This window comes from Ischnura elegans, chromosome 1, assembly GCF_921293095.1.
Source record: "Ischnura elegans chromosome 1, ioIscEleg1.1, whole genome shotgun sequence".
In the NCBI taxonomy this organism is placed as follows: domain Eukaryota; kingdom Metazoa; phylum Arthropoda; class Insecta; order Odonata; family Coenagrionidae; genus Ischnura; species Ischnura elegans.
Window position 1 is genome coordinate 67,627,514 of NC_060246.1, and position 26,292 is coordinate 67,653,805.

General features: G+C 37.4%; 1 protein-coding gene across 6 annotated transcripts in view; it reads right to left on the minus strand.

Annotated features, from left to right (window-relative positions):
* Positions 1 to 26,292, minus strand: part of LOC124162716 (obscurin) — a 260,560-nt gene that overhangs the window by 165,694 nt on the left and 68,574 nt on the right. For all 6 annotated transcript variants that reach the window (XM_046539364.1, XM_046539373.1, XM_046539331.1 and 3 more), the window contains 2 exons: positions 6,785 to 7,030; positions 4,334 to 4,531 (listed from right to left, as the gene is read on the minus strand). In XM_046539364.1, coding sequence (XP_046395320.1) covers positions 4,334 to 4,531; positions 6,785 to 7,030 — 444 coding nt within the window. The remainder of the gene's footprint in view (positions 1 to 4,333; positions 4,532 to 6,784; positions 7,031 to 26,292) is intronic.

Below are 26,292 nucleotides of genomic sequence, written 5' to 3' on the forward strand. Positions count from 1 at the left end.
TTTCCTCTTGTAAAACCGAATTACAACAGTAACGGGTGTTACACACATTGGACTTTCTCTATGCGGTTTGTCCATTTTTGGTTAAAACTCTGTGAAACATGGTCTCTAAAAATATCCTAAAAGAAATAAATACATTATTTAAGGTAATAACATCAAAGCCATCTGTGAGTTTTCTGTTTTCAGAATTTATTTAACATATTTAAGGGACAAACAAAAAGTAACGGGTGTTACAGGTAAGGGTAACGGGTGTTACAGAGTTGGGATCATCCTTCATTTTTGGTGAAAATAAATGACTTTAATCTTAATAATGCATGTACAATATTGTTTTTATGTAAGTAAATACTGACGACCAAACTAATACCCTCTAATATGACATTTTTTATGTCAAATTCATGTGTCAAAAATTCCTTAAAAGGCTTTTACAGCAACGATTTATAAGTGGAAATTTGTAACATTTTTAAAATTGTGACTAAGTATTAGTCCTAAATTATAATTGCTGTGACTGGTATTAGATACAGTTACATTCAAGAACTGGCATGTGACCTGTATGGGTATAGTAGATGTGGTCATCATTATTTCTCCAGAACGTCAATCTCCCCACTGAATTCATATAAAATTGTGAACAGGCCCTTTGGCTTCACTGTTGGGTCTGGTAATTTTCCCAAAATGTTCTTAAAACTAACATGGTTGATGTCATCATCATCAGCTATGAAAAGTTTCTTTGAATCAAGGGACTTTAAAAACATCACAGATATGAAGTTTTCATTGTCCACACTCCCTTGGCATATGGCTGCATAGCGGTACTTTTTCCCTTTTTTTGATTTTTTTCTTTTCAATTTTTCACATGGAACTTCCACAAGTACATACATCCCAGAGGAAACATCTCCTGGTGTTTTGACAGTGGACACTGGCAACATCTTTTCTGGAGAATGAACCTCTTCTTCACTATCTGAGTAGACGTCTTCATATCGAAGTCTTTTCTTGCGAGCTAAAACTTTTTCTTGAATATCTTCCCTAGTCTCTTTAAAAACTGGTACTTTGGTCATGAGAGAGGTTGAAGTTCTTGCAACCAAGAGATGGCAAGAATCATAGACCCGAAAATGATGGTTTGACCGAATATTTGGGATTGGAACAACAGTGGCCCAATAAGCTCGTAAGGTTGATTCATTTTCCAGAACTTCCCCCTTGTCAACATAAAAACTTTTTATGCCATTTACTTTATTCACAATGTGGTTGTGAAAGTCTTTCGCTGATTCAATGTGAACATTTCGGTTCCCTTTAACTGCTGTCCAAACATGGCGCTTTACCACCCCACCAATTCCATCAACAGCACCTTTCCCATGGCTTGATGCAAAGAAATTCCACTCAGTGGTAACATTAAAATCTTCTTCCATCTTACACAATGCTGACATGGAATATTTGTTCTTAAATTGTCCTGCACAATTGTCACTAAATATTTTTAATTTATCAAGGAAAGGAAAACTGTCCTTAATATCAAAAACAATTTTTCGGAGAAAAGTCCATACACAAAATTTACTATGGGTTGTGTCATTACTAATTACAACATACGAGTTTCTTTTTTTATTAGGTAGCCATGCACAGCATGTAAAAATGCCTACTTGTTGGTGGCTCCAGTGGGCAGACTGAATTTCATCTTGATAAGTCATTGAATAGTTTTCAGCAAAGTCTATTTGTATTGCTCCATATGTTTCTGTGCATTTTTCTTTATTTAGGCCTTTAATAGATTCTTCAAAGTAATCTTCCTGTATTTTTTTTACATAACAGTGACTCTTGAAATGAGTAATTTTTGTTTCGAGCTCTTCAATAGCTTTCTCTAAACTCCCAGTCACAACAGTCAAGTGGATCACTCCTTCATCAACCCATTTTTTCCAGGAAATCTCTTCTTTGTGCACATTGACTAATAGGTCACTCACTTTTCTACTTGAACATTGTGTGCACACACCCAACATGCATGTCTCATTCAATACATTACAACTTAAGTATTCTAGTAGTTCTTTATGGGTCTTTGGGAAAGCTATCTCAATCTTGGAAATACTTTCTAATAAAAAATTAACGTTGCTGTGATATTTACAGACACACACATTGTGTGGCATTTGAGAAATAGGTAGGACATGGTTTGGGCGAAGGGAAAAAAACAAAGATTTCTTCACAGCAATATCAGGATGCTTAAGTTTAAACTCCTCAAAAGCCTCTTTAACAGTCATAATTAGGTGTCGTTTTTGCATGTGCACTCTCTTGCCAGTTTTTTTACATTTCACTGACTTAACGTCTTGTTTCCCAGGTGCTAGTCGGCTGATAGTATCACTACAATAAAAGTTCACAATGAACTCCTTATGTTCCGCAGGCACTATGCGATGTGGTAGATGATCAGTTTTCTTTTCCTCTTTTAAATTTAGTCCAAAATCAAGCGCAAGTTTTTTTACAACAGCACATTTTTTGCTAGGACTACTTGGCAGGTTTTTTTTCAATCTATTAACAGCTTTTCCTAATGATCGGTGGCACTTGTAGCTGCCAATTGGCAATATGGTGGTATTTGCTGACCCTGATGGGTTAAGTTTATGTTTGTTGCGATGCTTCCTCACTCTTTCTTGGACACGTTTACGTCTTTCAAGCAATAATTTTTGGTCATCTTTTTCTTTCATTGTGTTCCATTCTCTTCTCTCCTTGTCACGCTGCCTCTCATTTAAAAGATGCTGCTGGTATTTATTTTTGTCAGCTTTCAGTCGTTCACGATACGCTTTCATCAAAATTGTTTTTTGAATTGGTGGCATTTTCTGTAAACAGATGTTGCTCATAGTAGAAAAAAATGGATATAAAATAAACCCTAGTTTTCTATTTCCAGGTTTAAATACAAATCTTAGTATAAAAATAAGTTATTAGTAAAATAAAAGACAAAATTCAAGTTTTACCAAAGTTTGTAACACCCGTTACCACTTTTTTTGTAACACCCGTTACCACATTTTCACCAACTAAATTTTAATATTCTTACATTTGTTAAAGGTATAAATGTTCCACTATAACACAACTTCACTCTTCCAAAAAATTAAAAATCCTAGGGTTTTAGTTTAATTGTGAGATAAACTTTTCCATGTTTTTAGTAACGGGTGTTACAGACAAATACACTAAACAAAAACTGCAATTACAGCTAATGGTGTTAAGAAATTACCTTAAATTATGATGTGGAAGCAAAGAAGACTTCACTGGCAATCCATTCACTCATAATAACAATCACTGACTGATATTAAAACAATGAAAAGGTATTGTTAACCTGACCATCATTATTGCTCAACAAAGACAGTGTTGTTCAGTGCTTAGAGAAGCAATAAAAACTTAGAAAAAAAAAACAAAATGTTTTAAAAATATCCATTTTTATGACGGTTTATGTATTTCTCAAACATTGTACATAATGTATGGTATTAAGTAAAACTAATAATTTTTCACCCTTAGGGTCACTTTAATATGGAATGCATGTGGACTAAATGCAAAGCGAGGAAGGGGAATAATACGCAACCTAGGATGGAGTAAGTGATACATCACTCAATCCAACTAATTATCAGAGCAATATATTAGTATTGTAACATAGAGATTTTATTGCTAGATTATCAGTATCGTCTTAATAATTTAGTAAAAATTTATCCTTTGCTTGAAAACAAAAGGCAGTGGCGTATCCAGGGGGGGTCCGGACCCCCCCCCCCACGAAATATAAAAACACAATTATTTTCATTTACAAAAGAAAACGAAATATTGAAAAATCATGAATTTATAATATATTTCTTTAACAAATGAAGTTTTTTCGATTGTTAAAAGTGTTAAAATTAGTTTAAAAGCCATTACTTTGTACCCTGTTTTTCAAACATTTTCCCCCATGGTTTTGGACCCCCCCCCCCCGAACGAAATTCTTGGCTACGCCACTGACAAAAGGAATATATTATGCATAGAACATCATTTGTGTAGCCGCCCGGATGAACCGTTGGAAGTATGCAGGTCGGTAATGCCGATTAATTCAGATAGGCGGAGACATTTTCCACCATCATACTCACCAAACCGCCTTATCTGTATAAATCCACCTACAACTGGTGTGTAATCGTCTTAAATTGCCGAATTTCACGAAAATGAGAGTTTTCTCTTAGTACCGAAATTCCTCACTCGAATACTCGAGCTACATATGCGCAACGTTAAAAATCGCTGTAGATAAATTATAAGATGTATAGAGACATAGATAAGATATATAAATACATAGAATTAGCAAAAAATTCTCACGGTGGAGCCCTAAAAAAGGCAGTTTTGACGTGAGAGATAGGTAAATACTTACTCCCTTCGAAAGGCAGCTTCCTCCGCAGATTCCACGTCCTCGGAATCTACATCCATCATCTCCTCTTGCTGACTGGCAGCGACAACCACGGACAGGGACAATCCACTCTCTAATCCCGTCCCGTCTTGCGCTGTCAACACCGATGTGGGAACCCATCCCTGTTTAGTTTCACCTTCCCCAACTTTTCTAACTAAAACCCTGAAATCAAAGAAAAGATGTGGTGATAAAGGAGAGAATGAAGGCGTTAAGTGCAAAAGGAGCAAGGAAGTGAAGTTAGGTAAACACGAGCTAACTTTTCAGAGAAGGAATTTTCACCGCGAACTGGTACCTTTCTCTGTTTCTTACCTACGGTGAGGAGAACAAGCCAGATACAGAACAACATTCATCTAGATGGAAATTGCGGTGCATTAGTCCTGGCATCTTCCTCAAAGAACTTTTATACGCCAACGATACTCCCCATCTTTCTCTCACTTCCAGTTGACACCATAATGGCCACGTTTTCTTTGAAGCTTTACTCTGGATACGTGATGCTGATATAATCTGCATAAATTCTCCGAATTTCATCATCTGGTATTTTCAGGAAATATAAAAATCTAAGGACACTCATTTCAAGCGGAATCCCTCTCTCAATTCACCTTTTCTAGAGCGTAAAATCCACAAAGAAAAAACCACTTACAAGAAAGTGCCATCCAATTGATAGGGAAAACTGTTTTTACAGTGCATTTTGTTGGCCAATATGAATTGTATCATTTTATGAACTGATTTCATAAACATAAAAGGAAAAATTTTAAAAGTTGTTGGTATTATAATGTCTAAAAACTGATTCTAGCTCGAGTTTCATCAATCCAGAAGCTTCTACTATCCCAAATCAAATGTTCGAAAACTTAACCCTCTAATTTCTCCAAATGAAACTGAGCATATAACTCTGCGCTCCCAGTGGCATTACTCTGAAAATTATATATATTTTTATTATCGACTTCCTTCATGCTCAATATTAAACTAATTATACTAAAGAAGGAATATTTGAATAAGTTAGAGCATTATATAATGAATAATTAAAAAAATTAGCAAGAAAACGCTTGGGGTCCAGCAACAATTGATTTTTAAAAGATGGAGGGAAATCTCAAAACACGTCCTCAGCCGTGAGAGGCAGCTGCTAATCTCTTAGTGAAGCTTCATTTATGATTGTTTACTTCGGACGATTGCCAAGAAGAGAGTTGAAAAGAAGAGGTGGAGTTTTTTAGGCATAATTTGTAGCTTTTATTCGTAATCAGCGATTCTTAGGGAATTTTGAACTGAGACGCTTAGGAAGAAACAATTTCAAATTAATTTTATATCAGAACTTTTTTTTTCGCCCGGACAATGAATGAAAGTTTTCTATTACTATGCTGGCAGTTTATATGCATGGAGTTTGCTTCAGTGATGAAATTAAGGGCTGCAATCAAAAGAAATTATTAAATCAATAATTGATGGGGACTCACCGTGAATAAAAACGATTAAAGACAACAAAAATAAATTTTACTTTTCCGCCTATTTACCCTGCGACGATATCTTTAAAGCGGAAAATGTGTCATTTTCTGGGAAAATCTTCGAAAAGAAGCAAATGCTACCAAATAATATCATGTATTTAGGGAAAGAATAACTACGTTAAAAAATTAGAATTTTATCCATTTTAATCGAGCGGTACATAGATGGAGGAGGCACACTTATATTGATCACTACGTACTGATCGATACGGTGTCGGACATGAGCAGCAGGAGAAGGAGAGACTTAGGAAATGCGTACCTAGGAGTGGAAGGAATTTGACTAAGAAAGGGACTTATTATTCTCTAATTCAAAAGGGGACATAGTCATGATCATTGACTTGGAGTGTAAAAAATTAATGAATGAGACTTTGGTACAGCATTAATTAGTGACTTTTAAGGCAACATTTTCCAAAATATTAATAGCAGTAATTTACATTGAAATTACGTTTTCTCTTGAATACGTGGTGTAGTACTACACATGCATGCGAACTAATTTTTAAATACACCTAGAAAATCCAAAGTAAGAATATTTGTTTATATACAAATGTTGGTATCTTATTAAGAGAGATCAACCGAAATAAGATAAAATATCAGTTAACTGCAGTAGTTTATTCATTATTCGTTATTAACTAGGTAGCTTTTTTTATTATTTCCACCTCGAAGCCATGAAACAGTAGCTATTGAAACCCTATAGTTTTTGTTAACAATAGCTTGTTTACTAATTGAAAGAGCTCCCGAATGGTTGTTTATTTTACTTGAATGATCACAGTAAACGTATCACAAAATATTTTACCTCGGATCTTAAAAAAACCGTAAATACACTCACTCAACGCAAATCACTGTATTTTTGGTTTAAGTCGGACTTTTAAAAGCTCATGAAGTATATTCTAATTTCAAGGGCGACAGGGAAAATGCGGGATCTCACCTATCATCCGCTTCTTCGACAGTTGTGCTACTCGTAGTGGTGACTACACCCGTTCCTTTCTGTCTGGGGTCCGCGTGCTTCCTCTTGGGCCGGATTGCAATCTTGTGTCTCGCCGCGGAGTTGTCTAGGAGCGTGGTGGTCGAGGTTGTGGAGGTAGAAGTGACGCCAGATGACCCCTCGATTACCGTTGTGCTCGTCGTGGAAGAGAAGAACGTCTCTGTGGTCTGAACTCCAAGCCTCGCTCGCCTAAAAGGGGAGGAGATGAGTGATGAACATATGGGATAAAACAATGATTAAATATAAATTAATTGACAACAAATTCAAGTCTTCATAACGTGATGAATTCATTTAATATTTATAAATTTTTCATGATTTTATCTAATGTCGTAAATAGCAAGAAGGCTACAAGGACACTGTATGGACAGAACAAGGTCATCGGACGTGACAAGTCACTGAGCCTGACATCTTCTTTATCACCTGAGATATTTTAAATATTTTACAAATACATAAATTCCCAATGCTACCACCAACCTTTTCACTCAGATACCTACAATTCGGGATAGCATTTGCAGTGGTGCCGACTCCATGGGGCCAGAGGGAGCCCGAGCCCCCTCAAAAATTCGTAATGGGTGTGAGGGAAAAATGTGTCAGGCTTGTCGAGTTTCCCCGGAGTGTCCAGATATCGAGATTCGAGTTATCAGGGTTCTAATGCTGAGCATATGACTATTCTAAAATGCTTAAAAAAACTTAAAACTCACTACTTATAAAATTTCCCGGGGCAATGTCCCCTCTTTGGGTCCCCCCAATACGGCATCCCTGAGCATTTGTCAGACAACATCTTTGGGGGCGAAGTTTCAAATTTATTTATAAGCTCATCAACCGCGATCGCTGCAAATGATATTGGTATGTGGTTATTTAGTAACTTTCAAATTAATTGTGCTACCTGGAAATTATTTCTTACGTTATTTAGCAATATTTTCTAAGTCATTTCAACGATTATCAAGTTAATTAAGAAACTAAAATAAGTTACATTTTATTAACTTATAAAAGAATACCTCATTCGTCTCCAAGGTTAAATGCAGTAAAATATTACGAGAGATGCTCAATTTTTTACAATTTTCAAGTGCATGAACATTCCAAATTTTTAAAAAATATTTGAGGATTAGTATTCCTTTTCTTTGTGCCATTAATACTCCTTTGTTAAAATTATGACACAATATTTTTACGCCTCTATACCTATTTTCACCTCACAACGAATCAATGCCCGAGGAACTTGGGAGCATTCACGACAGTCTTACCGTTTCTATGTCAACCTGAGCCATTATAGGAAGCATTTTTCGAAAGGCGGTGTAAGCATGGGAGGAAAATATGGCAAAGGCTCAAACGCAAGCCATATTGTTCTTGTGATGAGTTCCTTAACCCTACCGTAGGGTGGGTACTTCGATTTCACACATAGATGGAATTAGCTCAGGGAAATTTCAGAACTTAAAATGACAATTACAAGAAATGTAGAAGCCACGGAGGAGGCCACTCTATTAAAATTTTGTATTACTTTCCATCGAGAAAAACTAAAGGGAAATTACATTCCCCACCATATTCCAGCGGATCATGTGAATTCCCCATGCAGGCACCCGAAGAAAAATCAATGACCCTAAAGGCATTAAATGAGGCTTGCAAGGTGATTTTAAGCTAAAGAAAGATATTTTCAAGGCATTATTGTATGATATGAATGTGCTTATTTTCGAACCCTGGCATGACTGTTAATTTTTACTCATCATGGGCGTACCCAGTGAAGGGCAGGAGGGGGCAGCTGCCCCCCGTAGAAGCAAAACCGTAATGTCTTTAAGAAAAAAAATATTTTTCAAGTAAATAATTTTAAAAACTAATAAAAAGCTGTTACAGTTTCCTTAAAATGCTGGTATCATTCACCCTTTCCATGCTTAAATCTTACCTATAACTTGAATAACCATGGCTCCCCCCCTCTGCTTTGATCCTGGGTACGCCCTTGTTACTCATCAAAGTTTGCTTTTAAGGACTAATTTATTTAGGTAGTGATCTATTTTCCCACTATGACTGTGGGATTTATATAGAACAGGAAAGAGAATGGTGATAGCTCTTATCATAATTAAAATCGTCTTTTTCATAGACTCAGTTTAATTTAACGACTATCACTAATTAATATTAAATGCAAGGAAATAAACTAACTGTAGACGGTACAAGTTCATTCAAAGTGACTTTGTTAAGTTTGATATTATTTTCTGCTATACAACAACATAGGTGTGATTATGAAGTAGCCGAAATGGTTTCATTGTAAATCGTTGGAAGGTGGTGTAGAAGATAGATTAATATTATTATTATTCGCACAGTTAACAAAGTGTAGTAAGGAGGAGGTAGATGTTCAACAGAAATAAGGTACGAGGAAAAGAACAAATTTTTGAAGACGTAACACGCAGTATAGAACAGGTATAGATCGGAGCGAATCAGCGGAGAATATAGAGTAGAATAAATGTCAGCAAGAACTACCAATCACTAACGTAGATATCAATGTATGCTTCAGGCTAGGTTTAGTGCTCCACGTCAATGGAGTGTCTATTCCTAGTCAGTAAGTAATATCATAGCTCACGGCAGCGTTACGTACTTATGAACCCGTCCTCATATAAAATTGAAACTTTAAATGAATCAAAGAAAACTTCTCAATTAGTCTCTCGCACATTGTGACATAGAAGGGTATATTTTAAAACAAAATCCCTCGCGATGAAAGTTTTAGAAACGAAAAGATATGCGGGGAGCCAAAATAATAACTACAAGGAACATTTTATGTCGAGATTGCGGTCAATTAGCAATTAATAGCAACAAGAAAACAACAGAAACGAGGGAAGAAACAATAATACGAGGCTGAAAGGTTACCCAAAATTAACATGGAGACTATGCCGACGCATGTGATCTTTGAAGAGATAGATTGTGTAAAGCAGGGCCCAAAGTCATGTAAGCGAACATTTACAGCAAAATTCCAATTTTGGCCAACTGAAGCTTTGAAAAGAGATTCAAAGGTACCATTCACTTCGACACAAAAACTTTTTCGGATCAGCATACTAAAGGAATTTATGGAAAAAATAGAGCACTTACACCATGTGCGGTTTCAGTTAAGGATTCAATTACCTTAAAAAATAACCAATTGACAAATGTATATGCCTTACTCTATAACCTTTATAATTTGTGAACACACTTTCACGATCTCTTAGGATGAAAATTCAAGTAAATATTAGCCTTCGAAATAAAATTCTGGACGTGAACAATGAAATCGTATCTCACACATGGATGAAAAATATATATATTTAGCATTCTGTTTTCGACTTAAAAACAAAAAGTCGAATTAAATGTAAAAAAACAAAATCCCCGAATCAACGGCAGACCGTCCTCAGGGAACTCAAGATCGCAAAGCAGAAGTAGATACACGACAATAGGTCGTTCGCATCCGAGGAGAAAAAGAGAGATAAAAGGATTATCCTCACAACCTTATTCGGATAATAGACCATTGTTTGATCCCTTTCCCTCCACCAGGCACTGCCTCCTCGGGGAAGGTAGGTAGGTACCGTAGGTACACTTAAGCCCTGACCACTCTTCCCCATAATCCAATCACCCCTACCGTCTGCTGAGAGCGCGAGAGGGGAGGAAGCGTGGGGAAGGGGAAAACAGCAGAAGGGAGCCGTTGAGCCACACGCGAAAGTGTGTAACCCCTTCGGAGGCTCGCGGGGAATCTGGGAACGCGTCCATCTCGGCGGTGCACGGGGCCAAGTATCCGAGGGGCATCGGTGAGAGAGGAGTGGGGCAAAGAGATGGAAGAGAATAGGATAAAGAGAAAGGAACAGACGGAGGTGGATGATGGAAGATGAAATTGGGAGAAGAGTTGGAAAGTGAAAAGAGAGTGACAGCAGATGGGGGCGGCAGTGAGTCCAGACCGTGGGTAAGGTGTTAAGATGAAGCATCACTCCCACTCTTTTAGTGACGAATTACTAACTTAATACAGCTTAGCTGTGATCTTAAAATGCCTAGAATAAATACAGCGTAAACTTTAAACAACGTGTCCCACTAAAAAATTAGAAAATTTTACCTTGGTGTTTCCTCAAATGCAAAATGTTAGTATTCGCGATACAGGTAAATGGTGAAAAGGGTTCCATATAAGTACACTGAAAATTTCAATACGCCAGCATAATATCTAAACGAGTGCGATACGCCGCAAAAAAATACAAACTCGAGATCGAAGTAATGGGTCCTCCTAAAGTAAGCAACCGAGGAAAATTGCGCTCTTCGTCAGCCTGTGCCAGCGCCATGCTTTTATCCCGACACTTTTTCTACAAGGTTTATCAAGAGATTCTACAGGGGTCCTTTGTAAGATTACATATTTTAAGCTCCAGTTGTTTATAATTTTTCAAATTGTACATATTACCATCAATTTAATTTTTACCCTGCGGATAGTCCGAGTTTTTCTTTCTAAGGATATTACTTCGAAATTTAGCCCGCAGCTCCATCCAACACAAGGTAGGAAGAAAAATATTTTCCACAATCCAGCGGCAGACAACAGTGATTTTTTATGGTCAACTACCCCCAGGTAATTGGCGACCTATTAACGCATTGTGACACACTATCACTCACAAAGTAAAAATGGCCATTAGGGTTTTCTCGCCAGCAAAATATAAATTAACGCGTTGAGATTATTTACTGCGGGTGTCTTTTGAACCTGTGGAAGCAGGAGAATTTCTCAAAACAACTTTACGATGAGATTTTAGAGCTTAGAAAACATGGAGCAATTTGACAAAACAGAAATGTTTTCGAACTTTGAAAAGAAACCATATTCATTCGGCTACGGAGCGACTTCAACACAAACAGGTACAAATTCATAGCAAGAAATATACAGCTAAAAGCTAGTGCATGACTCGATTTCCTTGGGCAAATATTGAGCTCTAAAAAAAGAGAATGGTTCGATCTCCTTAAGATTCTATTATTTATGGTTTCTTGCAATAATATAGACTCATATTTGTCATGATAAATTTTCAGTAATAATGTGTAATAATTTACATTTAACAATAAAAATCGCTTTTTTACTTTTATAATTTTAACATAGAACTCTGGCTAGGCTAAAATAATACAAATTGGGCGGCTACATCTTTCTCCATGCCTTCAAAGGACCAAAAAAATTTGACCTATATCGAGAATACATAATTGTTACATCATAAAACCTGGAAGTTACTGACAAAGATAGGGTAGAGTAATTTGCTTTAAAATGCAGTTAGAAGAAGCGAACTCCTCTTTTGCCGACAATGACATACATAGTGGGAAAATTGATAATTAAAAAAAGTTAAAAACAGGAAATGTTCCTAATATTATTTGCAATTATAAATGACTCGCCCCAAAACAAACTTTTCCGCTGAAAACATCTGCTTTCAAAAGTTGACTTCGTAATGAGGACTGTTAAAGTATTATCCCGAGAATAAAACATACTATGTCAACGGGCACAGCGCAGCCAAAAAGTTAATTTAAATCGTCAAACGTGAGCACGGCGAGTCGCGCCCTGCCGCGGATAATTTCTTCTCCTCTGAATAATGTGGAAGACCATTTGAAAGTGTTTAACCCATTTGCCACGAAATGAGGCAGATTTAAGACAATTGTTCAGATGCCAGATCCTTTACAGCCAATTCCATTACTCATCGCCACGACTTCACTTACAGTAGTTGAGGGCTGACTTGACAAATTCTGTGGAGATCACTACGAGTCATGAAAAAGGTGACTTGGATGAAAGCCACCGAACTGACCAAAATCTATTACTTTTCAAATGAGTTGACTTTCATTTTGCGGGACTCAATAAAAGGTGCGTTGCAACGAAACACGGGATTATGAAGAAGGTACATTGATTATAATGGAACATTCATCATTTATTGTTTGAAAATACTACTTTGGACATCTACCAGCGGAAATATAATAATACTTTTAATTTGTAAAGAATCCACGCATTGGTATTTAAAATTGTTTTAAATAGGATCGTAAGATTTACAAGAAGTAAATTAAAGATGCCAATGCAACTTTCAATTTTTTTGCCACAAATTTGCCGAATGGATTTCATAACTTGAGAAGTAAGGCTACATTTAGTAAAAAGGAATACACTTTTAGTAAAAAAAAGGAATACATTAAACAGCAAAGAATCACTTTTAATTGTTATGCAAGAAAGGACGTGTGAACGTATGAATCGTGTTTACATAAGGTAAACATGGCAAATACAGATATTTGAGAAAGAGTTTGGAATGAGTGTACTAATTTGACACAGCACAACAATTTTTTTTTCGTGCCCACTCTAAACGTTTAGCCTTGAAATATAAACGACCTGAACGAGAAGGAAAAGTTTAAGGGGTTCAAAGGATAAAAAGTAAGTATTCTTATTTTACTCTATGGAGAAATCATCATCCATGGCATTTAGCTGATCAAAATGTGCAAGATTTCTAAACTTCTCCAGAGGTTATAGAATAAGCATAGTAATTTTCTATCGTATCGTATCGTAAACAGAGGAAAAAGTGGTCAGTATTACTTGCTAGAGTCTATTTAATTCTAAAAAAAAACAAAAAACCAATCTTTTAATGAGTAACTATGCTGTACAATGGGTCTACTCTTTGACCGACACAATACGGGATGAATGCAGGCAAACAATTTTTTTCTAAACTTTGTAATAAAACCAGACTGGTCAAGTGGCCCATTACTATCCATACCCCTAAGTATACAAATGAAAAATATTATATCTCAAGAATAATTGATATCAGCCATGTCGTGGGCTTAATTTGATTTAATGATTTTTGTTTTGAAATAATAAACATTTATGATTAGTGATAGATTTTCATCAACGCATTCATTTGGAAATTTGATTAACTCTAACAGAAAAATGGTTTAGTTTGGCATATTAATACTCGAAAGGTTCCGAACCTGTGTAGTGTATTTCGTCCCTAGAACTTATGGGCAGATACTGAGCAAATTGTGAGCAGCGAAAGATACCGTTTCCAAAATATTACGCGAAACTCGTGCACATTTTTAGAATCTTCGAGACAACCCCGGAGTGATCATCACTTTCCATTATCACAAGATATAGTCGGAAGACTCCGACGCCTTCCTTTCGCTCTCGGCAACGTTTGCTTTTTTTTATCCTTCGGGCGCGAGTGGACCACTCCAGTGATTCTTCCTTAGCTCTGCGTGAGATTCTCAGCCGGGTTATTCACACAAGACGTGGATTTGAAATAACCCTCGCCCACGCCCGTCACTCACTGTCCGCGAGAGTGTATTTCCCACAGACCCCACTCCCTTCCCATCGACGCCCGTCAAGCCGACGGCCCACGACACACAAACAGACCCTCAGCCCAGTTTTTTTTCCGTCCGAGTGGTACGTACGGCTGTCTAGCCTGATGGGGTCAGACCCACGCGCCCCTGTTCAACCTGCTATTTTCGTCAGTTTACGGCAACGTTAAGAGAGCTCTTACATTTTTCGGTTCTTTGGAAGCACCTAATGAAAAACCGATTCTAATGACAAAAAACGCAACTCGACCAACGCGATTAAAAGTGAACCGGATGGAGGTTAATGGTTGAGCTAAGGGCTTCGGTGGCTTAGGTTATTTCACAATGGCTGTCGGGGATAGCAGTACTCGGAAAGAGTCATAAAATAACTCATTCTAATTTGGTCGTGGCCCAAGGATGGTTAACTTCAATGATTGAGTGGAAACTGGTAGGGTTTTGAGCTAAATATATTCTTGGATAATACCGTTCCCTGAACTCTTGTGAGCCGTCGCAGAGATAAAAACGATTGCCCAAGTCCAATGCATTCTTCATTTCCATTTGTATTGTTCGTATAAAAAAAAATGCTGAGAAAGGAGACGTGTGGAGATACAGATTTATTCTTAACTACGGGCTCCCGTATGAATAAAGCTCAATTCCCCTACTCACCGAGGCAGCTAAGATGATTAGGCGTAGAGGCTATGGTAGAGGCGTATCAACTGAACGGCATACCGGTTAGTTAGTATGACATAAAGCGTTACGGCAGACGATATGTAATACTCGAGGGCCTTCTATTAAAACCAGCAATTGACTTAGCTAGAAGTTGAGAGAGGAATGTTAATATACCACGAATTAAAATCGACCTCCACGAGTTTCATGAAAAAAGATTTTTTTCCAAAGGGCTATTTTAAAAGTCGTTTTGATGAGAAAAACTTAATATGATATAACAAGGGGTCTATTAAAGAAGGGTTATAATGAAAATCCCCACCAGAGGAGCCATTTGGGCGAACAACACAAAAAATGGCGCTTTGATATTTCAAGGTCAACGTCAATTTAAAAGAGTCGAAATATTTTCATTGACAATAAGATATTATCTTTTTGTCAAAGAGGTGTTTGTAAGTTATCTTTTTTATTTCTTAACCCCCGAGGCCAATAATTAGAATTCATGTTTCAAGGGTTGCGGCACTAACCGACGTGGACGCTGGAAGAGCGAAACGCTAACCTCACAGCCGAACTAAATTATACAGAATCAAAAAATACTCTGCTACAACGTAATATATATAATTAAAGTGTATACGTAACCAATGAAATCATTTGTAATCGCATCCTGCATAAAAAACAAAACGATTTATAACATAAGCTCGCTTTCCGTAGTTTACAAACAAATGAGTTTGATTTGTTTCACGAACTCGTATTTCTATGGGCCAGATGCAGCTCTTAAATAATTTAATGGATTTTTCAAATTGCGTGTTGTTATTATGTGCGCATTTATGCATGGAAAAAGTTTGCAATTTCGGTTGCAAACTTTTTCCATGCATATGCAATGGTTTCGAAATTAATTTTTGAGTTCCTCGCGAGCATTTTAGACGTGAATACTACAAAGACGTCTAAATTAATTTATCACATTAGAACTCGCAAAATGGCCTGAAATAAACCCATGGGTGCAAACTCAAGGTTGACGGAGTCAGTGAGTATGCGATAACGTGTCCATTTATAAATACTTATGCTTAAAAATAAGTCACATACGGGTGTATGCTGCGTGTCGTACTGGAGATTGCCCCGACATTTCGCGACCGACTGCTGGTCACTTTTTCAAGGGAATAAGTAAATTCAGAAAAAGTGACCAGTACGACATGCGGCATACAACCGTACGTGTCTTATTTTTAATCATCATGAGCCGCGAAAGCTTCAATCAAGAAATAATTATGCTATTCCTACACATGGACGTAAGAATTTTCAAATGCTTAAGTCATTTTTCACCGTGATAGCTACTCTACGATCTTTTGCGGACCTCAGAATTCAAAAGAAAATACCTGTCCGTTATTTATTAGCCTCTTGTATGATTTGTACCATCTAAGCGTTCCGCTTCCCCTTGTCGTAAATTCATTTTTGTCAATTCATTCATGTCGTGAATTCATCTTGTCGCAAAACCTTACATTCGTTACCCATTAAGTCCATTTATCTTTTCCGTATACTGACCATGTCGTATAATATCGTAAAGGTAGCTGATCTGCGAACAAAATTTCGTTTTTCAAGCAATAGTTTTTTGGAATGCGGAAGATGACAATTTTTATGGGGACCACATAAGTATTGTATTCTGTGTATTCGTTGTTGTAACGTTATTAACGCATTTGAAAAATTCAGTAAGTAAATTTTCACCCATTTCAGAATCCTTAAATACTTTTCCCAGCATATTTATGAAATATTTTTTCTATGAGTTTTTATGTATCATTGAGGGGAATAAAATAGTGATATTAATTTAAAATATTATTGCTGATATTTCTCAGGGCGTAGTGCAAGTATACTAGTCTCTCGGTTTTAATAGATACTTTAAAATACACAGCTCAAGATAGAAGCCGATTCTATGCATTCAGAAAAATATTTCCATATAGGAACGCGTAGTAAATTATACAGAAAGACTCCGCAAATATACTGCTTTCTGCAAGTAGCCGACGACAAGTACAATCTAATCATGCCGCTGAAATGGGTAAAATTGAAATCCTTGCAAAATTTACTCCAAAACACGTGCTGCAGTGTTACGGTTTAAATAGGTGATTAGAATTTGGTGAGATATCGATGAATGCGATCGGAGTGATCTAAATTGGAATCTACACTCTCTCTATAGCAATGAAAACTTAAGAAGTGATAACAGAAATAATTATATTCAACTCTATCCTTTTCTTCAATTCAATTTTCGTGGATGACACACAGGAAATCATCATGTTTATCGAAAAATATTTGATAATTCGAAGATTTACTAAAAAAACAGAAGTCATTTATTGCATCAGAGGCGTAGTTCACGGAATGCTCGTGTTTCTCCTGAAATAACACGTCTTTCCGGAATTATACTGCGAACGTTCAGATTCATCGGTGCGACAGGTTCTCAGAAGCTGATGCCGCCAAACCACGCTCAATGAGCTCAAGAAATTATTATACGCATGTTTCTCAGTACAAATACCCCGAAAAAGTCTTTACAAGGTTAAAGTTCAGGAATATATAAAGTAATTGATTCCTTGCGCGAACGTCAATATTTTCAAATCATCTTTGCAAATACACATTCCTTAGGGAATTTAACCGTTATTTTTCTCTCAACCCAGCTACGGAATGAGGTAATAAAATCCCGAAGTATTACGATAACTTTCTTTATATTTCATCACAATTAACAACAATAAAGGAGATGAAAATTTACAACCGTAATAATGTCATCATCTTATCAAGAGATTGATGAAGTCACGCCAAAAAGAGGGAGGGAGGAGCGAGCCCTTTTAAACTGGGCGAATGAATTGCCTGCAATTAACACTCAAATGAGCGAAAAATAGGTCCAAAAATAGGCGATAAGAGATTGCCTGCTAATGGAGAGATTTTTCATCTTGCGTAACCGGGCTTAAATTTAGACCCGCGATACTTTTCACCTGGCGGCTATTTCATTCCCATGGCGCAGTCTTCGCCTTTCCAAAGGAACGCCTGGCTAGCCTGATGAGAGAAGCAAGGAATTCTACTTTCCCCTCGGAAGTAACCTAAGCATTTCTCGCTACACTTCACTAGCACGCTTCAGGTTCATCTCTGTGGGAGGGACCTGGGGTCCCCTTTCAAGCTCGCGCGTGAACCGGTGAGGATGGAGGCATCCCTTGGTGCCACCCACGATCGCGAGAGGGGTATTACCGTCGTTCATTAAGGCCCGCAATAACAAATAATGTAAATAATTCGGTAGATTCGGCACAAGGAAAGATAAGTGACGTCGGAAAATACACTTTCTCATTTTCAGCCATTTTTGTACAACTTCAAAGTGAAAAAGTACGAAAGGTGCCGCCCACTCCACGTGATTTGGTGACATCATTGGAGTTTCGGCTTTTTTATTCGTTCAAGAACACCCTCTGCTTGACGGAAAGAATCCCTAACTTGAGAATGAATAACAACGAAGAACGTGAGACGAATGCGCGTGAGGACGAGGAGTAGCGGAGATGCAGTGAGCCGCTCGATAAGAGTCAGTGACGTCATGAACTAATCTACCAGAGGGTCGTCGATTTTTTTCACCGCGAATGGCCCAAGAAGTAAGCAACGGCTGAGTAATCGAATATACGAGTTAATTTACCGCTCTATGGGATTTCTATTCGATTTAGCGATAAAATAACGTAATTTTTTGCTTTATCCACTATGGTTGCTCTATTCTTAAAATTCATATTGTGTGAATATCCCTTGCACACCGATACGCGTCTTTATAATGACGTATGCATTAATGAACTCGCTCCCGATGGAATGGATACCATAACTCTTATAGATCAATATTGCATCTTCAACGGTTTTTACAAGCATCGAACAAATTGGAATCTCCAAAACCCATACATTTTATACCTACTTAGTAGTGTCATTGTGTAACCGGTGTGCAAAGCACACGGAATTTATTTGAATAAAGCGGAAATAGTGTTTCGTGGAGGCGATTTACGTTGATATAAAACATGAGATACATAAGTAATGGATACAATATCTCTAGAAAATGTCAGTGAATTTGCAATTTGTATTCTCATTTTAAAGAGAAGTAACGATATCTTCTACGGAAAGTAATCACTCGTTAGAATCCATAAGTTTTGGCAGCGGAGTGAGGATTAGATGGTAACCACTATTTGAAGAACACAATGCGTACTTGCCGTCTAGATGTTATAAGTATGAGTGTATTCACTATGTTAAGATGCGGACAATTTATTGTGTTGTTTGTACTTCAGTTTGCAGCCACATTTTGTCCCTTAACAACATCAGGGCCGGGTGATCGAGCCCCTAAATCACGGAAATTCAGCACAATTTCACGGAGAATATAAGTCATTTGTTTTTAATACGATGCAGAGACGATTTTTTGTTACACAGCATGAATTGAAAACATGAACATGTGTAATTGTTTCGTTAGAACACAGGCTGTCATATAAACATACGAAAGACATTAGATTACCATAAAATTTTAAATCTCTTTGGAGTAGCTCTGCCTCAACTGAGGGGGCTCTTGAACCAGCACTTCCCATTGGTCGTAGGTTTAAATTGCCCGGATGATCTAATCCATAATGTCTCAAGCAATCTAAGCCTAGTCTCCAACAGTTCTTAGCCTAATTTTGTAAACAAATATGTAACGCTTTCTCTATGTCCGTAACAGTTTTTGACGAATAGCGGAGTTTTCCTTTGTATTTTATTAAGATCACAGATTGAGTCTTTTTGCACCGAATTATATATGCCCACTGTATATTCAAGGTGGCCGGGCGAGTGCAAAATAGCACCTTTCTTTTACTTTCTCATCCGAAAATCTTCCAACAATACGATTCATGAATATTAACTCCTTCAGGGCTCTACTACATACATTTCTTGTACGTGTTCCTCATGATAGGATCGAATTCATCGTAACGCTCAGGTATTTCAATTCCTCTATCGCCTAAATATTAAAATCATCCACAACGTATACATGGAAATAGTAGGACGACATACGCAAGAAATGTGCCGCAGTGCATTTGCTCAGATAAGTTCTAGTTCCCACTCTTTTTTTACACGCGTTTTTTACGCGGTTGTTTAAAGTTGATGATCGAATTTCAAATACTTCTTAAATATTATCTTTAAGAACGGTGCAATCTGAGGCGCTAACTCCTTGATGACGCTTGAAACCGCTTGCTTCTTCAAATGTAATTAACCTCACTAAGAATAAGAACAAGAAAAAAAGTGGGTGCAATGCTTTAAGTGATCAACTACATCCCACAGCTTCTGAAAACAGCTACCTTTCGTCCTCATATCAACGGGCATTAGTCTTCGCTAAATGTGGAAGTGGAAATAACTTAGAAAACATTACCTGCGCAGAGTGATGTGAGAGGAGGAAAATAGCATCTATCCTTGAAACATTGAAATAATAGAAAATAAAATTATAATTGGAGGAGAGGACCTTGAAATATTAAGAGAAAATACGCATAGCCATTTTACGGCACATTACCTGTGACGAACAATCAGGATTCCTTAGAGTCGCAAGTGATTACTAACTTCAGCATGGGTAAAATACTGATAAAGATAATGTGGTTATATCCTTAAAAAGTTGCTCGCATTAAACAAATAGTCTTGAGAAGTTTATTTTTTTCTTACAATTAAAACAGTTAGCAATGTCGACTATTCATGTAGAAGCAACATACCTGTTTGACATTAGCACGACTTGGATTCATGGGATAACGTATACACATCTGGCAGTGTGTGAAATGTCTTTATGTCGTCAATATTACGACCAATAAAAAGGGGTTACAAAATCGAAATTTTCATTTCCATACTACCATTGGAATATAATATTCGCAACATTTTCAAATCATCTTCAGACCTGTAAGAATTTATGACGACCCAAAACCAAAAATATTTCTATTTTTTATAATTTTAACCCTTTCCAGTTCAATTTCTTTATTATATTATTTTATTCATAATAGTTTTTAGGAAAAAAATGACATGATTGATTGTCGCCCTCTAAAAGCTCTTATTTCGTTGTTAAAATTAAAAATCCACTGGCTTTAATAGTATTCATGTTCTATCAAAGAGTTTTTTCTTGGAAAATTTTCAACGTGAGAAATCTCTTGAAATAATGTATAATCACTTGAGCCCTGATATGATCGCAGTGCCTAGTGATATAAGGCTAAACTTGTCGTTGGATCTGATGCTAGCACTAGGCCTGTCGAGTCAGCCTCGACGTTGGACCGCAAAGTGTTAAATATGGTAAGAAATAGAGATGAATCATGAACTCTCGGCCATCAAACATGGAAGTGATGATTTTTCCATATTCATTCTGCCGAAAAAAAAAACCGAGCAGCTAAATGTAGAAATCACTCTGGCGAAAGGAAATGAGCGTGGTAAGTGGGTGCAGGCTCGGTGGGGGGAGGGGCGATGCCATCTCAAGAGGCGCGAAAGAAACATCCGTCTTTCTTCCTCCCTTTGGGATTTAAAGGGGATGGCTTGGCGCGAAATCATAGCGCCTCGGTTTGCAAACCACACGATCCACCGCACATACTCGGATGCGATGAAACAATGATAGCGCCGCTGACGGCAAAAATATTGCCTCCATACCCCTCACGCGGACCCGCTCCACTTCTCACCACAGTTATCATTCGCGTGTTTCTCTCCCTTCTACCACGCGGCCCGGTCACCGCTCTCGCCGTGCTCTCGGAAGCTTCTTCCACCGGCACATTCTGAGGGCTAAATTGGTTGCCCGAGCGATTGCAACAGGATTGCTGTCAAGCAGAGAGGGAGGTGAGAAGGGCAATCTTCAACAACTAGGGAAAGCGGCTCGAAGTGTTTAGCGACGGCGGAAGCAGAGTGTTCGTTGGAAATCTCCTCGACACAGCTGTTCATTTCACCAAGCGTCTCGGTTGGTGGATTAACGAGTATCACTTGCTTTGAGCATAACTAATGATGCAAAACGAATCTAATGGTGATCCTTCGGGTGATGTAGGCGAGCGCGACCCTTTAGTTTGAAAGCCATCTGGTTAATATAGATTTTGCATGTGGGGCCTGATGTTCTTGATGAGAATGGCAAAATTAAAATTAAAATTATTTGCCGTTTTGGAAAAAATATAATATGTTGTTTTAGTTGTTTGGTTGAAAAATTGAAAAGAAAATGAAATACCTGAGATGACCATCCAAGTGAGTGTTCATTTAGGAAATAGATTCACAATCAGAAAAACGAGTTGTACTTATGTTTGCAAGAAATTAAATTTTGCTGGTAAAAATACAAGATAGTAGCAATTTAATTAAACCATTTTCCCGTTATTTAAAGAAATAAATTACATACATTTCCAAAAATGTGCAGATTATGATAGAAGGAATGTATTTTCAGTGCATATAGTTTACTTGTCCCTTGTGCATAATGACTCAATAGGATTGTTTTTAAGGCGACGATTTTAATGAAGATAGCGATTATTCAAAGCAAAACCTCATATTTTCTCAGTAATTTTCATTTCTGCTACGATAGTGCCATATCTCTTACCACTAAATCGGCTCAAACACGATGAAGAACGGAAAAGAAACCTTGAGCGCCACAAAATCTCCTTGTGCTCCATATTTGCAAGCATGTGAAAACGTTCCGAGTGACTCAAAATGAGGAAAAAATTATCATCATTTAATTGATTCGGCAATATCTAATTAATAAATCCGACAAAGAATTGGTGATCCTGTCACTTAAAAAATACGCGCCCATAAATATTTACAAAAATGCATGGAGTTAACCCATCATAATCTAACGTTGCTTCAAAGTAACTCCAAAAATGCATAAATTTGCAGCTCTATTCAGGAAAGATCTAAACAACACATTATTTTGTGGAGTGAATTGTAATGTTGAAATATGTAGCTGCCATAATTATTATGCTTTAAAGAAAGTTTTCACTTTTTCAAAATGAGAAATCTTGAAATTTTATTTCCAACAGAAGCAGCTCTGGGTCATAAGGGGTTAAATCCCTTCATGGAAAAATAGTATTACACCAAGGAGGTTGAAATATACTGGAGGGGGCACCAATGGTTCCGAGCGTGGACCGCAGTGGCATGAATGTGGGTGCTTGGGTAGGAATAGCCACGCCGAAACTTTGACCGAAACATCCCCCAAGGGCCAATGCTTACTATTTGGTGAAATTTTCGGTCATAATAAAATAAACAATGGAAATCATACCGTACAACTTTTTTCTTGCTCCATTGGTAGCCTTCGAGATGTTATGTCTCAAATATCTTTCCCAAGGGAAAAATTATTATCAATCACCACGGCTACGTTCTACAACCAGCTTAGCTGAAAATAAAAATTTACGATTGTAAACCAATCATTTCCCTGCATTCTTACTGGTATATAATTTTACTATAGGCAAACGAAATTCTAACAATTACAGTACAAATAATTATACTATCAAGGATATCTCCGCCAGTAAAGTGGCTAACAGACACATAGTTTATACAATAAAAGAAGTATCGCTAATGAAGGGAAAACTCTAGTGAAAATCACCCGCGAATCATTATGTCCATATCTCTTTATTATATCATTTTTGACTTAATGCAATGCATTTTCAGAACAAAACTTAGGCACCTCAAAATATCAGTCGGAGGCTAGGTCCAAAAGTTATCAAAGCAAGATGGCGGAACTTTGACTACTCTAAAAACTCGGACACAGCGTCTCCAGATATTCCAACCTCCTTTTATTACACCGTCATAGCCCGGGACAGGTGAGCACGTTTTCTTACGAAGCATTTTTAATTATTTTCCCACCCCATGACATTCATAATTAGGACCACTCGCAACGCTAACGACAGTTTGTTAAGAAAAACGTCAACGCATTTACGATATATTTACGGATGATGTGGCTTAAAGAAGAAAAAAATAAATAGGAGTTCGCTTTGTGTCACAAAAATGACACTAGCTCAGGCTGGTGACATCTTCGTTCTGGATTTTGACGACTCTTTTTTCAAATAATTGCCATCTGTCAAAGGGAAAATGTTTAAATTCGCCATTAACGTCAGCCTCAAATGGCTTGCTTAGGGAAGAGAAATTAAGAAATAATGGGAGCCTGACGAGATGTGTTTCTAAAGACACAAATAATCATTTATGGACATTAAAAGATAAACAATTAAATTTGAAATTTCGGAATAAAGATTTTATGTCTCTTTTTTTCATTTTACAACAATAATTAAAGAAAGGATGATAAAAGAAGGGACCACAAGGTATACTCCAGCAAAATAAGTAGTAGTTCAAATTTCTATAAACGCTTCTTTTCTGGGGAAAAGCATATGAAATGCTAAAGAACTCACCTTATTTATACTACAAGTAAATAATTAAAAAATGTGAAATAATTGTATAATTTCAGCATCTTAAATTAAAAAAATGAACAGGCAACTATGTACACGTGAAAATTCTGCTTGTGATTGAAGATATCGAATCAATGTTGATCTGATAATTAGAACGCTTTGAGACATAAAATCCATCGCATACTCTACGCTGAAGGCAGAAGTTTGAAATGATTGAGCAAAAAATTACCAAAAGGATGAAGGCCTGAGTTTTTCACTGTCATCATACAAAAATTTCACTTTAAACGTGAAATCATCGAGTAAAGGACGCACACTACAGTTTTGGGCGAGTTTAACTATCGTAAGGGTGCATGTTAATCATTCAAGAGGGGAGAGCCAGCGCTTCCCTAGGAAACATCTGACATAAAATAGGCGTGGTGACCGCGTGTTTTCACCACTTTTCGGGTGTTTGACCAAATACAGGCTCATCCAACCTCGCCTTATCGCCTCTGCCCCAGACCTACCCGCCGCGCCGCCTCCGCTTGGAGCGCGTGGGCGACGGAAGGACCCGGGCAAGGGGCCAGCGGAAGAGGCGAAGACAAGGCAAGGACGTGGGCTGTCGAAAGGAGGACTCTCCGCCACCTCTCTCATTATTTCCCACCTTCGGCTCACCTCTCCCTCGCACTAATTCACCCCTCACCCTCCCCACCCCTCGACACACGGTTTTCGTTGTTGCCTTCAGACGCCGCGACGGAGATTTTTATGGAACTGCTGTCTCCCGTGATGCGTCCACTGAAAACAAGGACGCATTGGTCGGCGGAGAGAATTATACGATCTTTTCGAGGAGGCTACAAAGAGGAAATCTCAGTCTGTCCGTAAAGAACGTAAACCAGGAGTACTCTGCAAAAGTCACATAAAAACAGACGCAGTAGAATAGCGTTCTGAGGTTGAAATAATTAGAATTTTGTGAAGTAGTGCCACGTATAGTCGGAAAGGTCAGACAAGCATTCTGTTTGACAACGTACTTATAATAAAAATGTGACATTATAAAATAATTTCAGTCACTTAGCAAAATAAAATGAAAAATCCATTTACCTGGGAATTCGGCTTCTGATTGAATATATTGAGTCAGTTTACAACAAATCCTAAGAGCTGAATATTGGACAAAGTTTGGAAATAAAATCCTTAGCTTTCGCTGGGCTGACGGAAAACGCAGAATATCTCCGAGCAGGTGATAGGGGCAGGGAATATATGAGAGGTGGGTGGCAGCAAATTTTGTGGCTGACTGGAGAATCATCAATTGCGATATGTGTGGTTTTTTTCTTACTCGAACTTTTCCCTACGGCTATCGATGGCAATTTTGCTAAAAAAGAAGTACACTTGAAACACGCATTCTTATAACCATATGACGAGAGTCGGAACCCAGAAAAAGATAAGCGCGTACTTCGATCCGAGACGTGGAATAGTTCCCATTTGTCGAGTAGGTTTCCTTCGCATCTGTTGCTTTCATTTCATTTTCGAAATAGCATTCGAAGTTCAAGTACGTATTAAAATAGAACTCTTGGCTTCTCTCGTTTTGAAAGCAATGACCACGGGCTATTGCACTCCAGTCGGGCGTGAAATATTGCTGGCGCATCACAACGAAACAGTTAAATAGTAATTTTGTCGTTAAAGGGAGGAGGTAATATAATTGCCAGGAGGAGTTATGACTTGTTTTTTTTTGATACACGATTTCACAATAACAAATTATTTTAGTCATGGCTTGCTTCCTTTTCGTTTTTGACGAACAGATGACATGAAACTAATGTGAAAGGGAGGAATAATGGTCTTTTAAATAAATTATTTTTACAGGCTTGAATAGCTTCAAATTATTTAAAGCTAGTTCCCCAAGGCTTAAAAACCTAACAAACAAATGTTTTAGGAAAAGAATAAATAATTTGAAACAAAAATACTTACCTAGGGAAAAAATGCCTTTGAATATTTGCAATTGTCAGGGAAAAAATGTTGACTAAATGATTACTTGTACATAAATAAGGTGGGTCGGATATTACGGACCAGATATATTTTAATATATGAAAATACATAGGAACTTTCAATAATTTTGGAGATAATTTTTAGTTACGTGGCACCATAATGGTTACATTGGAGATAAAATGGAATAGAGGGTATCGAATATTAAGAAAGATTATGGTTTTCTGGGATTAACTTCAGCACAACCTAAAAGCA